At 42.2% G+C, this 13,424-nt stretch overlaps 1 protein-coding gene across 1 annotated transcript in view; it reads left to right on the top strand.

Moving 5' to 3' along the window:
* The first annotated feature begins 1,405 nt into the window (after positions 1-1,405).
* The window catches only part of CLTC (clathrin heavy chain), a 30,276-nt gene continuing 18,257 nt past the window's right edge, over positions 1,406-13,424 (top strand). Inside the window, exons 1-13 of the mRNA XM_019511135.1 lie at positions 1,406-1,613; positions 3,927-4,195; positions 4,563-4,724; positions 5,758-5,871; positions 6,354-6,527; positions 7,244-7,441; positions 7,574-7,774; positions 8,340-8,492; positions 8,876-8,998; positions 9,357-9,494; positions 10,013-10,177; positions 10,294-10,474; positions 11,235-11,398. Of these exons, the coding sequence (XP_019366680.1) occupies positions 1,457-1,613; positions 3,927-4,195; positions 4,563-4,724; positions 5,758-5,871; positions 6,354-6,527; positions 7,244-7,441; positions 7,574-7,774; positions 8,340-8,492; positions 8,876-8,998; positions 9,357-9,494; positions 10,013-10,177; positions 10,294-10,474; positions 11,235-11,398 (2,199 nt within the window). The 5' untranslated portion in view covers positions 1,406-1,456. The remainder of the gene's footprint in view (positions 1,614-3,926; positions 4,196-4,562; positions 4,725-5,757; positions 5,872-6,353; positions 6,528-7,243; positions 7,442-7,573; positions 7,775-8,339; positions 8,493-8,875; positions 8,999-9,356; positions 9,495-10,012; positions 10,178-10,293; positions 10,475-11,234; positions 11,399-13,424) is intronic.

Here is a 13,424-nt window from a genome sequence, read left to right as displayed (position 1 = left end):
GCAGGCTTGCATCCTGGAGAACTTGACAGTGCCCTGCAATCGCTGAGCAGAGTACCAGTTTTAAGACCATCAGACATCCTTCCCCCCCACTTCTTTTTCTCTTCTTAAAGGTGACTCTTGTCTTTGGGGTGGGGGAGGATGTAGAAGATGGGAACCTATTTTAGACCTGTTTCTGATAGTAAAGCTCAATGCAGAAGGCTCATAATTCATAGGCAATAAGTGGGAATCCTGCTCCTTTGTGATGGCTGTTTTTGTATTGTACTCAAGACACTTAACCCACTTGGATTAAATTGCAGGCTGGACTAAACCCTTGGGCTACACACTCTTAAACATCAGCGTGGCCTAATACTAAAGCATCCTCCATTATCATGAGGAACTTGGTAGCTTCTGTTCACTTTCTCCTGGTGGCGTGAGCCAAAAAGCTGGGGTAGGGAAGTACAATGTGACACACCCTCCTCTTTATCATAGCATGCAAGCGAAGACTGGAACAGAACGGCTAAGGTGGGGTCCGTCTTATAAAGCATGTGCAAAGCATAGCTGATAAGAGGTGGTTAAACTGGCACTTCCCTCCCTCGGATAGTGCTTGGCTTCCAAAATGGCATGCTTCAAAGTTCAAACTCTTGAATGGACCTTACCTGGCTCTCTTCTTTTGGAACTAAAAGCATTTTAATTGCAATGTAATCCGCCATTTAAAGATGACTTGAATTCAGCCTGTTAAAGTAGCTGTAGAAGACTGGTCTTAACTACTTGCCATCAGTAGGAATGTAAATAGCAACTCTTGATCCTATTACTATAATAACTAAGCTCTACAAACCAAGTCTAATGCCATTCTACCTACTTGTAGGATGTAATAAACTGACAGACAGGCTTGAACTGTGCTTTAGTGTGGGGGAAGGAATAAAAAAGGCCTCTGCTGTTCCAGTATCTCCACCTCCAGCAAAGTTGGACATGCACTTCTGAACTTTGGCTACTTTTTTTTTTGCCTTGGAACTTTTTAAATACTAGAAGCCTAAAAGGAAATGGGCCTTGCCATCTTCAAGAGTTTGAACTGGATTTGAAAACCATGTTGTGAATAATCTGAAATTGTAATCGCCTACCTCCCAAAATTTGTGCCTTTTTTTTGTTATGGTTTTTAGAATTGGGTCTTGAAACGATCATCTGCATAACGAGTCCTCTATCAACCTGCCAGGCTTCATGCAGTCTTTACTGCTAGAAACACTAACTGTAAAGACGTTCAGTCTGGTGTTTTTTGTGTGTGGGTTTTTTTTAAGATGATCAAATTGGTAAGGAGACTAGATGAAGCTTTTAGGGCAGTGAAGTGCTTTGGGTTTAAGCACGGAGTCTTCAACTTTAATGCTTATTATGTTTTAAACTAACCAACTGAACTTTCTTTTCTTTTCCCTAGCTCCAGAATCTGGGTATCAACCCAGCTAATATTGGTTTCAGTACTCTGACTATGGAGTCAGACAAATTCATCTGTATAAGAGAGAAGGTAGGAGAACAAGCACAGGTGGTGATCATTGACATGAATGACCCCAGCAATCCCATTCGCAGACCAATTTCAGCTGACAGTGCTATCATGAACCCTGCCAGCAAAGTCATTGCACTGAAAGGTATGAAACAAACTTCTTGTTCAGCTTACTGTATTGTGCATCCTCTTGTATAAACTCTCTGGTTTTCTTTCTAAATCCGATTCATTCCATCCTCGGATGGAGGAAGGCTTAATCAAAGCACTTAATATCCTGTCCTTCCTCACTTAATGAATGTAGTCCTTCTTGATACTGGTCTCCACTGCCTGGGGATAAGGAACAATCATCAGACTTGCTTTCCTTCCCTAAGCTGGTCATTCTGACACGTTGATTGAACTTGCTGCTATTGCAGCACTCCAATAACGACTTGCTAGTCACTTCAGCATTGGGCTGAAGATGGGTGTTGAATTTCCAAGATGGAAATGTGAAGTATTTAGTCTGCAGACTTATAGATTGCTTTGAACTAGTTGCAGAGAACTGCCCATCATATGAAATCAAGATGGGGGTGGGAAAAACAAAACTTAAGCAAGCTACCTCTTCTAGGCTTCAGAAGCTTAATAAGCCATCTTGCTGATGTCTTCCACTGTAGATGGTCAAAGTTGCACACTTCTTAAATGTGGTGGTTTTTTTTTTTTTTTACTCTAAGCAGTAAGAGTACTCGGATGTTGCTAGGAGGGACTTACCTAGAAAGGCAAATGATTGGTTTGCTCTAAAGCAAAAGTCCTAATTAAGACTGATCTAAATAGCCCTTGATCTCTACTGTCCTGTATTGTTTAGACTACTTAATATTGTCTTTCTGACTTTTAATATGATATTTTGTTTGTCATAACTCTAATGCTTGCTTGTGTATGCAGATGGTGAGTTACCTCAATTTGGATTGTATTGTCTTTGTCCTGTTCTATGAAAAGAGAATGCAAAAGACCTAAAGACTTGTACCACAGACCCTATTGTGTAAGGCTAGATGGAAGCCTGCATGCTCAAACCTGGGGAGCCTCTGGTAGTAATCTCAAGATTAAGGAAATGGGAGCACTTGCAAAACCCATACCTTGGAAACCTCCAGTTCTGGAGTGCACCTAGTCTAAAGCAGTAAATCTAGGTCATTTTCAGGCTTTTTATAAACAGGACTGATTCTTAGTGTGCTTTGCATATGTCTGTAGGATGGAGATTTAAAGAATCTTACTTTTGTTCCCTTCAACAAAAGGAATAGCAACTTGGGGTGGGGAGATGGAGGAAAAAACCTGGTGCTAAGCTGTATGTGAAAATTAAGTGAACTGTTAGTCTCTACCTGATAGTTCACAAATATTTTGGTGTTCTTTGCAGCTCATGTGAAGCATGCTGCTTGCCTGTTTCAGTACTTGTATTACTCCAAACCTATTGCACACTTTTAATGTAGGTGCTGTTGCTAACCAACTCTGGTATTCGACTAATGCCCTGATGTGGCAGTTCAGTACTGCTTAAGCCTTTTAACCCTGAGCTCCCACTAAACATACAATGCAATTAGTTGGCCTTTAAAATGGCTGCCTTGCCATATCTTGGTGTTTTGCATTCTGATACCATTATGCATATTAGTAAAGGGTATAGCTGGAACTGTCCTGCATAGTCTGCTAATACTTTAGCAGTAGTTTTTTTTTTTAACCAGCACTTTTTTTTTTCTGATGCTACTCATCCTTCTTTTTGAAAGAGAAATGAGCATAGTGACTCCTTGGCATATGTTGGTTCTCATGTAGAATGAGTCTTTAATCTGGCTGTGAGTGGCAACATCATGATTTTTTTTTTTTGGACACTTGCTGTTCCGTGTAATTCAAAGCACTTCCCCTTAAGTTTTTTGCATTGGTCCCTTCTTCCTTCCCTTCCTTCTGTTTAACTTCTAGTTGCCCAGACCCTTTTTTAGTTCCTTTTAACCTGTTCACTTCCCAAACCCGTAGTTGGTAAGCTAAATAGAACCAGGGGAAAGCCCTGGCAAGTGCCTGCTTCTGACTCGCTTCCTTTGGTTTTTTTTTCTGTACTTAAAGGACATGATTTTAGTCTGTCTGTCTCTCTCAATTTCAGGGTAGTCAGTTGATTCAGTTCTTAAATGCTTGCTTTCCAAAAATGTACGAGCACATCAAATTTTAAATGTTTAAGCTTTTTTCCAACATCTGTCTGGGTTAAATGGCCAATTTTGAGCAATAGCTCATATATTATAATTAAAAAACACTATTGCAATACATTTTTAAGCACTGCCTAAATGCCAGCTGATCAAGGGCTTAAACGAGAAGAATGCATTAATAGTAGCCTCCAAACAACAAGGCAGAATGCCAAGGATAACTTCATAATGCAGCTACTGTGTCTCAACCAATAGCAGGTACCTGGAAGGGAGCTAGCAGTTTAACTTCTTTACACTTTTGTGTGTTTTAGCTGGGAAAACCCTTCAGATCTTTAATATTGAGATGAAGAGTAAAATGAAGGCTCATACCATGACGGATGATGTGACCTTCTGGAAGTGGATCTCTCTGAATACTGTTGCTCTTGTGACTGACAATGCAGTCTACCACTGGAGTATGGAGGGAGAGTCTCAGCCGGTGAAAATGTTTGATCGCCATTCTAGCCTCGCAGGCTGCCAGATCATCAACTATCGCACAGATGCTAAGCAGAAATGGCTTCTGCTGACTGGCATATCTGCTCAGGTAGCTACACTTTATTTTAAGGAGTCCCAAACTTGTTTGTTGTTGGGATTTCTCTGGCTGGCTTTTGAGGAAAGCTGTCTTGTATGGTAAATATAGCAATAATAAGCTATAATGTATGGCTTGAGGGTTTTGTGTGTTACTCTTAAAAATTTCCTCTGAACTTTGAGGACCTCCTTTACTCTGCTGTTTAGTGCTCTGGTTGGGCTCGTAAATCTCACTGCACACTGCATTGGCTAGTAAAAGGAATGCTTGTGATCGGCATGTTCCCGTGAAATGGCTAGTCGTCCGAGAGGACTTAATGTACAGTAAGGTCATTCTGGAGGAGAAAATACCTCTGACTTGTCTTCTCTCCGTATTTTTGTCCTAGCAAAACCGTGTTGTGGGAGCCATGCAGCTTTATTCTGTAGATAGAAAAGTGTCCCAGCCCATTGAAGGGCATGCCGCTAGCTTTGCACAATTCAAAATGGAAGGCAATGCTGAGGAATCGACTCTCTTCTGTTTTGCAGTAAGAGGACAAGCTGGGGGCAAGGTAAGATCTCACTTTGAAAGCTGTCTCCTTCATGGGGTGCAGTGGGGGCAGGAAAGAAAGTAGCATGTCAACAAGCTGTGGAATAACCAAGATCTTGCAGATTATCTAGCTGCAGGCTTTGCTTGTCTGGGGCACTAACCCTCCTCCTTGATCAAGTATCTCTTCCCAATGAGTCTGGAAGTTCTAGGTGAACCTTTGCCCTCAAAAGACTTCACATGTGAGCTTGTGCTAAAGCTGGGAAGCGGTATCCAAGTCACTGTGCAAAGCTAATGATTCTCCTGAAGGCATACAACATACTACATGTATAAGGGGCCACACCACTTCTTGGCATACTTTGAAGCCAAGCATACAAACCACCAGCTGAAGTGAACAACCCCCACTGCTGCTTTGGCTCTTCCAAAGACTTAGTATCAGTCTGCTAAAGTACTGCATTTTTTGGCTTTGCTCTTGACACTAAGTTGCCAGGTAGCACACGCTTTGAGGACTTTGTTAGGAGCTGAAGGCAAAGCCCTCAAAAGCTACTTGGAGTAGAATGGAAAGTCCATGTCCTGTGGAGGAATTGGGTGGAACTAAATTGGTCTGAGGGTTTAGTGGTTGGCTGACAGCGCCATGAAGCAACGAATGGAGCTCGCTCACTGTTAAGTGACCAGTGAATTGAGCTTAGTTTTTGAGGAATGCTATTGGGTTGGAGGCCATACAGAAATAGCCTGTCCTGTGTCTACTTGTTTAGCATCTACTAAACTGCCAGTGGCAGTCTTGCTGCCAAGCTTTTAGCTGGCCAAAGACTGACTGTTCCCAAACTCCTAGATGAATTAACTTTTTTGTGCATGGGGAGACAAACCTCTTCATGTGACTCCCTTCATAATGAAGGGTGTATCTGCATAGCGGTGTCTTGCATGATCTGAATAACGTTCTGGTAGTGACTCCTCTACCAGAGTCAGTGCTTTGCAAGGTAAGATCTGGGTGGCTGTTCCATCCGTGTACAAACTTGCAAGAAATCTACAGGATTAATCTAATGTCTGCACTCTTGCAGTTGCATATCATTGAAGTTGGCACCCCACCAACAGGGAACCAGCCATTTCCAAAGAAAGCTGTGGATGTGTTCTTTCCTCCTGAAGCGCAGAATGACTTTCCTGTAGCAATGCAGGTATGACTGAATCTACCTCTGCATTTTCATTCTGTTGGGTCTAGCATACTCCTCCAGCAGGTATAACTATGTAGAAGCGCACGTACCAGCTGAGTTGTCTGAGGCTACAACATAAATGGTGAAAGTCTTTCAAGTGGTGCTAAAGGGTGGTGGGTTTTTTTCCCTCCGTCCAGCTCTAGAGTAGAAATGTGGTAGCTCTAACTTAATGTGCTGTCAGTTGCTATTTACCTAGTCGTGTGTGTGCACAGTTGTGGAGGTTTTTTGGTTTTGTTTTTTGGCAGGGGAAATGCCTGGGTTCTAAGCGAGGGCTCACAAACATGTCAAGCATGCCTGCTTTTACTATACTTCATTAGTAGAGCCTCGTGGTAGCCCTACTGTTATGGTAAACTTAAATAGGCTGGCTAAGTAGTCTAATAGTAGACTAACCTGTGAGCCCCAAAGTCAAGTTCTTGGCTTAAAATTTTAAAACATTTGTCTTGCAGATCAGTGATAAGCATGATGTGGTATTCCTGATAACAAAATATGGCTACATCCATTTGTATGACCTTGAAACGGGCACCTGCATCTACATGAACAGAATTAGTGGAGAAACCATATTTGTCACTGCACCGCATGAAGCAACGGCAGGAATCATAGGGGTTAACAGAAAAGGACAGGTAAGGAAATGTTTTCCGTAGACCACTTTCTCTCCTACTTAATTTACAGGATGGGGGTGGATGGAAATGACTGCTAGGCACCATGACGAAATTCTTACAAAATGCTAATCAAATGATGCTTCCTTCCTCTTTAAAGGAAAGGTGGAATATATACTTCCTCTGAATTACTAGTCCCCTCTTTGGAACAGGTCAAATACTAAGACTTTCATTGACCTTCTAGGTGGCAAGCAACAGGTTTAATGAATATTTTCAGCTGACCAGCATTAGTAGCTTAACATCACTGACTTTCATGCGTTCTGCTTCCCACTATTGAATGTGGGCCTGCCTGCAGCTTCAGTCTGGGTGTGTGGGGAAGGCTTCATGGGCAAATAAACATACATACAGACCTCTACTTGACAAGAGCCTGATCGCTGTACAGTGATCATGATTGCTGCTTCTAGGTGTGTTCCTCAGATTAAAAAATGAGGCAAAGCTTCTGCGAGGAAGGTTCACATTAAGTAGAAAGGACTTTGGCACTCCTTTTTACTGGCCTAATCAAAGGCTCTTAATACTTATTTGCCACTGTCTCGCAAAGGGATTGACACAACTGGGTATGTGTCTGTTGTTCTTTCTGTGCCAGAGAGGAAGGATCAACTGCACAATGCGTTGGTTAACAGCAAGCAGTTGACAGTAAATGTGTGTTCTCCCTTCCCTCTACTGTCTCTTTCTTTATTCAGGTGCTTTCAGTATGTGTGGAAGAAGAGAACATCATTCCTTACATCACTAATGTGCTGCAGAATCCTGACCTGGCTCTGCGGATGGCTGTCCGCAATAATTTGGCAGGAGCTGAGGAACTGTTTGCTCGTAAATTCAATGCGCTCTTTGCACAAGGAAATTACTCCGAGGCAGCCAAGGTGGCAGCCAATGCACCAAAGGTGAAGTTCCTAAACAAACCTTCAACCTGATTTTTAGACCCGCTTACCTTCCTCTATAAAGAAGTCGCAGACTGCATGCTCTAAAACTGCAAGGGCAGACGGATAATGCACGCTCCTTTTTATCTATTGCAGGGAATCCTGCGTACTCCAGACACCATACGCCGGTTCCAAAGTGTTCCTGCTCAGCCTGGTCAGACTTCTCCCTTGCTCCAGTATTTTGGAATCCTGCTGGACCAAGGTCAGCTGAACAAGTATGAGTCTCTGGAACTCTGCAGGCCAGTACTTCAGCAGGGACGCAAACAGCTGCTGGAGAAATGGTTAAAAGAAGACAAGGTACAGCCAAAATCTGTATCACTTTTAGAAAAGCTGGTGGGGAGGAGAGGGTAGCTTCATAAGTTGGAATGGGCTGGCTTTCTTTCCAAGTCCTTGCACCTGTGAGAAACTTAATTAAGCTGTCTGTACCTTTTTTTTTTTTTTCTTTTCTTAATGTTTTATTTGTGAGACTTAGTTCCAGGCTCTTAGGCCATGGACACTGAACAATTCAGTGAGGTGTGCGCAAGGACACCCCTTAGCTGGGAGAAGGCTTCTGAAAAAATCAGCAAGTGATACAGTTTACTCTTGCTTATTCTATCAAGTACTGCAGCCCTCTAGAGAGGCAAAAGTGTTTATTTCTAGGTGATGTGGGCCACTACCAGTAGGTCCCTGAGTGAATACTGCTGGCCGGGGTCTTAACCACTTGCTGAGAACGTAGTTAACAGGCCTCTAATAGAAATAGGAAATGAGGAAACCAGATTTCCCTCTTCTCATCTCTTGCTAGCTTAGCTTTCAGTAGAAGGGGGTTGGGCCATGTTGGCTCTGTGGTGCTGAATCTATTCTTGACCATCTTTTCTCTCTGCAGTTGGAGTGCTCAGAGGAATTGGGAGACCTAGTAAAGTCTGTTGATCCTACACTGGCACTTAGTGTCTATCTGAGAGCTAATGTTCCTAACAAAGTCATTCAGTGTTTTGCTGAAACTGGACAAGTCCAGAAGATAGTTTTGTATGCTAAGAAGGTGAGCGTGTCTAACTTGGTTTAGATAATTGCTGTGCTTGGCATCGTAATCCCTTTTTGGGAGCACAAGGGAAATACAGGAGTTGAAGAGAAGAGAAGTTGGGGGAGGGGGGCATAGGTTAGGCTTTCAAAAAAAAAACCTGTCAGACTTACCAAGTAGTTGATTAATTCATTAACTTTAAGAAAAGAATGAAAATTAGAACTGCAGTTGGACTTCTCTGCCTGTCCTCGACTTGTGTGTCCATTGAAGGGCACAAGCATACAGTATAAAAATCCTTCACTTATCAGATATTGGAAGCTCATCTTTGAAGATGTAGGGATGCCAGACTCTGGCTGCTTAGCTGCTGCTTATACACACCAAACTCACTGTGGTTTCTTTGGCAGGTTGGATATACTCCAGACTGGATTTTCTTATTGAGAAATGTCATGCGCATCAGCCCTGATCAAGGGCAGCAATTTGCTCAAATGTTGGTTCAGGATGAAGAACCTCTTGCAGATATTACACAGGTAAAAGATCTGCTGGAAAAAAGCCTCTAATTTTGGTCTGCCTTTTTCTTAAAACTGCTTGTAGGGAAAGTGCTGCTGCTGTACAGGTAGCATCTTAACTTTCTGCAACCAAACTTGACCATGTTTACTTGGCAGTTTGGGATTGACGGTCCTTGTAAGTAAGAGATGGCTTGGGCTTGGAGCTGGCATGCTTGGGTAGCATATTTCTCCTGCTCTTAAAGGGGAACATGCTTTTAGTGATGGAGATGATATTGCTTAAGGGACAGCAAATTGTTGCTGGATCTCTTGGTAATCCAGAGTTGTTATGATTCTTATGCACCTCTTGGTGACGAGGCTAAATAGCATACCTTTCTTGCAGATTGTGGATGTCTTTATGGAGTATAACTTAATTCAGCAATGTACCGCCTTTCTTTTGGATGCACTGAAGAATAATCGTCCCTCTGAGGGTGCCCTCCAAACGCGCTTACTTGAAATGAACCTCATGCATGCGCCTCAGGTATGTCCTGTAGATACTAAGCTGATGCAGAACGGGCTTCTAGATCTGGTAACTAAACTGTGAATCAACCTGTCAGCTGCTTTTTTTCCCGTTCATAGCCACACCACAAAAACAGTACTTGAGGCTTCTTAACTGGTGTTGCCTCGACCCCAGATGTTTACAGCACAACATAACCCTTGATTCTGGACTACTTGGAAAGTGTGCGCGGCTTAGTTTTATATACAGCTAAAAACTTTCATATGCCAACTTTTTTTGTTTTACTTATTTTTTTTTTGCACCGAGCTTGACTGTCAGCTATTTTGATAGCTAGGCTGGAGAGCTTGTTAACTTATTGTAACCCAAGTGGCTTTCCCTGGAAAAGCTATAGCAAATCCTAAGCAAACTACCCCATTCTAACTTGGGCATATCAGATGGCTGAGGTTTGCTGTCATAAACATCACTAAACTTGTTTGCTTAAATCCATAAGTTGAACTGGAGAAAAAAATGCAACAAACTTTTTTGTTCTGACTCTCTTCTAGGTTGCAGATGCCATCTTGGGAAACCAGATGTTTACTCACTATGACAGGGCCCACATTGCTCAGCTCTGTGAGAAAGCTGGCTTGCTGCAGAGAGCACTAGAACACTTCACTGACTTGTATGATATCAAGCGTGCAGTAGTTCATACTCACCTTCTCAATCCTGAGGTACAGAAACATAGTTCTTGTAATCCTGGCTGAACCATACCATGTGAGGTGATCTTAATACTACTGCAGCATGCTAGAATTGGAATCCTTTAATTGCTCTTTTTTTTTTCTTGCAGTGGCTGGTGAATTATTTTGGCTCCCTCTCCGTAGAGGACTCGCTAGAATGCCTGCGTGCTATGCTGTCTGCTAACATTCGTCAAAACCTGCAGATTTGTGTCCAAGTAGCCTCAAAATACCATGAACAGCTCTCAACACAGTCGCTCATTGAACTGTTTGAGTCTTTCAAGAGCTTTGAAGGTAAGACTTAAGCAAATTTCATCTATTAGGAAGGTGTACAAATGGGTCACCTTCTGAAATACGCTGACAGTGGCTAGTATGTGAGGCTGGTTCTACTCGACAGACTCTACAATGCAGAGTGTTCTGGCTTTGAAAAACTCAAACTTCTTTAGCTAGTCATGGCTACTGTCACATCTCTCTCTCTCAACTCCTTTACTGCATTCTTCATAAAGAAATTAAGTGTTGGCATAGCAAAAAAGTAAAACAACCCCCATCTTTCTGTAAGATATCTGCCACACTATGCTTCCAAGGAGCACCTTTTTTTGGAAGCACAGCTTCCAGCTGAGGACCAACTGGAGCTTGTAAGTGACTTAATTTTAAGCCTTTGGTGTCCCTTCTATAAGGCACGTGGTGGTCGTTGGTGGGTTTTTTTTTTTGTTTTTGTTTTGTGTTTTTACTTAACTGGCTGTAATGAGTTGTATGTGGCATCTTGCCTGAGCCCACCCTGAGCTGTACTACTTGAGGGGTTTTTTTTTTAAATTCCCACCAGCTCCTAGGCAGGTCTCTGGCAGCACAGTGCCCAGCCCAGACTGCATATTTTAGAGAGCCTGCAGAGCTTTGGCCACCATTCCACTTCTTTACTTGACCACTACCTAGATCATCAGGTAACACTAGGTGTCAAGAACTACCTTTTGCTAACAGCCTCCAATGCTTACAAGAGGTGCACTAAGCTTTGTAACACGTCACAGCTTGACTTTCTTTTTTTTCCTCCCCTGCCAAGGTTTATTTTATTTCTTGGGTTCCATTGTAAACTTCAGCCAAGACCCAGATGTGCACTTCAAATATATTCAAGCTGCATGCAAGACGGGCCAAATCAAAGAAGTTGAGAGAATCTGCAGAGAAAGTAACTGCTATGATCCAGAGAGGGTTAAAAACTTTTTGAAGGTAAAGAGTCCTAAATAGCCCTGAAATGCTAACCCAGCTACACCTTGGGTGGTGGAGTATCTATGCCATGCCACTCTAAACTGACAACTAAGCATGTTACACTAACATTTTTGTTGTTTTTTTAACTCCCTCTTTTTAAGGGACCAGTTTTTTTATCAGGGCACATCATACATCCTCTTAATTTGGGCTGCAGAAGAGTACTGCTGAAATAAACTTAATATTACCTGCTGCCCTGTTTTAATGTAGCTAAAGAAAAAAAAAAACTTAGAATTGGTATGTGGTGCCATTTTATCACCTCTTAAGAATGGGTTTTGAATGGTTGACTTGGTGGGCGAACTGGTCACTTCTACTGCCTTGAACTCTTTCCTTTCAACTTTTCTCCTTGAGTCTAACTGCTCATAGCAAGAGGAAGTCTGCTAATTGCTCAATAGTGATTTGGATGCTGTGGCTACATGAGCTGTTTCCTTTCAGGACTTTGAAAGGAGGCATGACTCCTTTTTAAGTCTTGGTACTACTGAGGGTGCAGCGCATGCCACAAGCAAGTAATATGCAGTGCTACTTTTGTGTGTTAAATATAATGCGCTCTCAGCCTGCTTGATTCGCCTTCTACTTTAAAGCATCCTCTAAGTGAGGCCTCACTTATCCAAGACAAGGAATCCAAATTGGAAGCCATAAGAAATAGAACTTGCCCAATTCTGAACTTCTTCATTTGACTGCAGATTTAAAGTAAAAAATATGGTCTGACTGAAGGGTGGGAAGATGTGCGAAGCTTTCTCTGTAGCCAGGGGCATTTGTATGTCTTTCCAGTTAAGTTTGGTGGCTTTTTGCTTAGTGGGGTGGTTTATGTTTAAGCAAGGCTACTGCTTTAAAAAAAAAAAAAAAAATCCTCTCTGGGGACACTTAGTGCCTCATGGTTACTAGATACCTAAAAAGCTACAGTAGTGTGATGTCTTGGTGTATGTAGGGATAAGCCTACTATGCCATCAAGATTTTGCTGTAGCACCTCTGTAGCAAAATCTTGTGATCTAGTGTTTTGGAAGACTTGCTATGTTGCTATCATTGGGGGAAGATAGTACAGAACTGAGCAGACGCTGCCTTCTAAACCAAACTATCCCCAATGAATGGTAACCCTGTCAACAAGTTCCTGATGAAAGCTATTGTTTTTTGTGCTGTTCCCTGTGTCTGGAACGTGCAGGACATGTACCAGGTAAATCTCCCAGTATAGGTCTCCCCAGTATTAATTCCTTTTATGTCAACTTGTATGTAGGATTATATTCTGGGATGTTCAGTGATGAAACAATCACTGACTTTAAAGACCGTGTATACTGATGTTCTAAAAGAATGGCTTCTGTCATCTGGCTTAACAATTGGATTACCTGCTGAAATTTGTGCCATAAAAAAAAGTTATCTAGAAAGATGTGAAGAGTACTGATACATGCCCTGACTTTGGATATTGGCAGTTACAATCAATGATGTATTGGCTTTGCATTACACATGCAGGTTAAGAGAATCAACAGTGCATCCTGCTCCAATTTGGATGTGGGATCGGGTTTCCTGGTGATACTGGAAATCTCTCGGTTGAAAAGCAAAGTAGTGCATATCTTAAAGCATGCCTAGCTGCTAGCACTATATCTCTTCAAATCTAGTTTAAATCTGTTTTGCAATCCCAGAGTGTCAATCCTGCACACTGGAAACCCATGGCAGGTCAGAAGTGCTGAAATATAGCATAGGCTTGTAATCTTGTCCTGTCTGTGAAATGCTTGTAGACGTGGGCATGCCAAGGCCTTTTTGACCTTCAAACAGCTTTTTGGCATTCTTGGCATTGGGCTGGTGAAACTATTACAATATGGCGCACATCCTTAGTTTCTAAGGAACTAGAAGCAGTTTCTAATATGCCATTGGTATCTTTGGCAATCAATGTGATTGTTGGTTTAGGTCTTCCCCAAGCTAAACTCCAATAACTTGTTTAGTATTGGATCACAAACTTTTTGTCATTTTAGATGTGCCCTGTTAACTTTGCAACTGT

This window comes from Gavialis gangeticus, unplaced genomic scaffold, assembly GCF_001723915.1.
Source record: "Gavialis gangeticus isolate Ggan-Ray unplaced genomic scaffold, GavGan_comp1, whole genome shotgun sequence".
Taxonomy (NCBI): domain Eukaryota; kingdom Metazoa; phylum Chordata; order Crocodylia; family Gavialidae; genus Gavialis; species Gavialis gangeticus.
The sequence above is the reverse complement of the archived record's forward strand: the minus strand, read 5'-3'. Positions and strand labels throughout refer to the sequence as shown.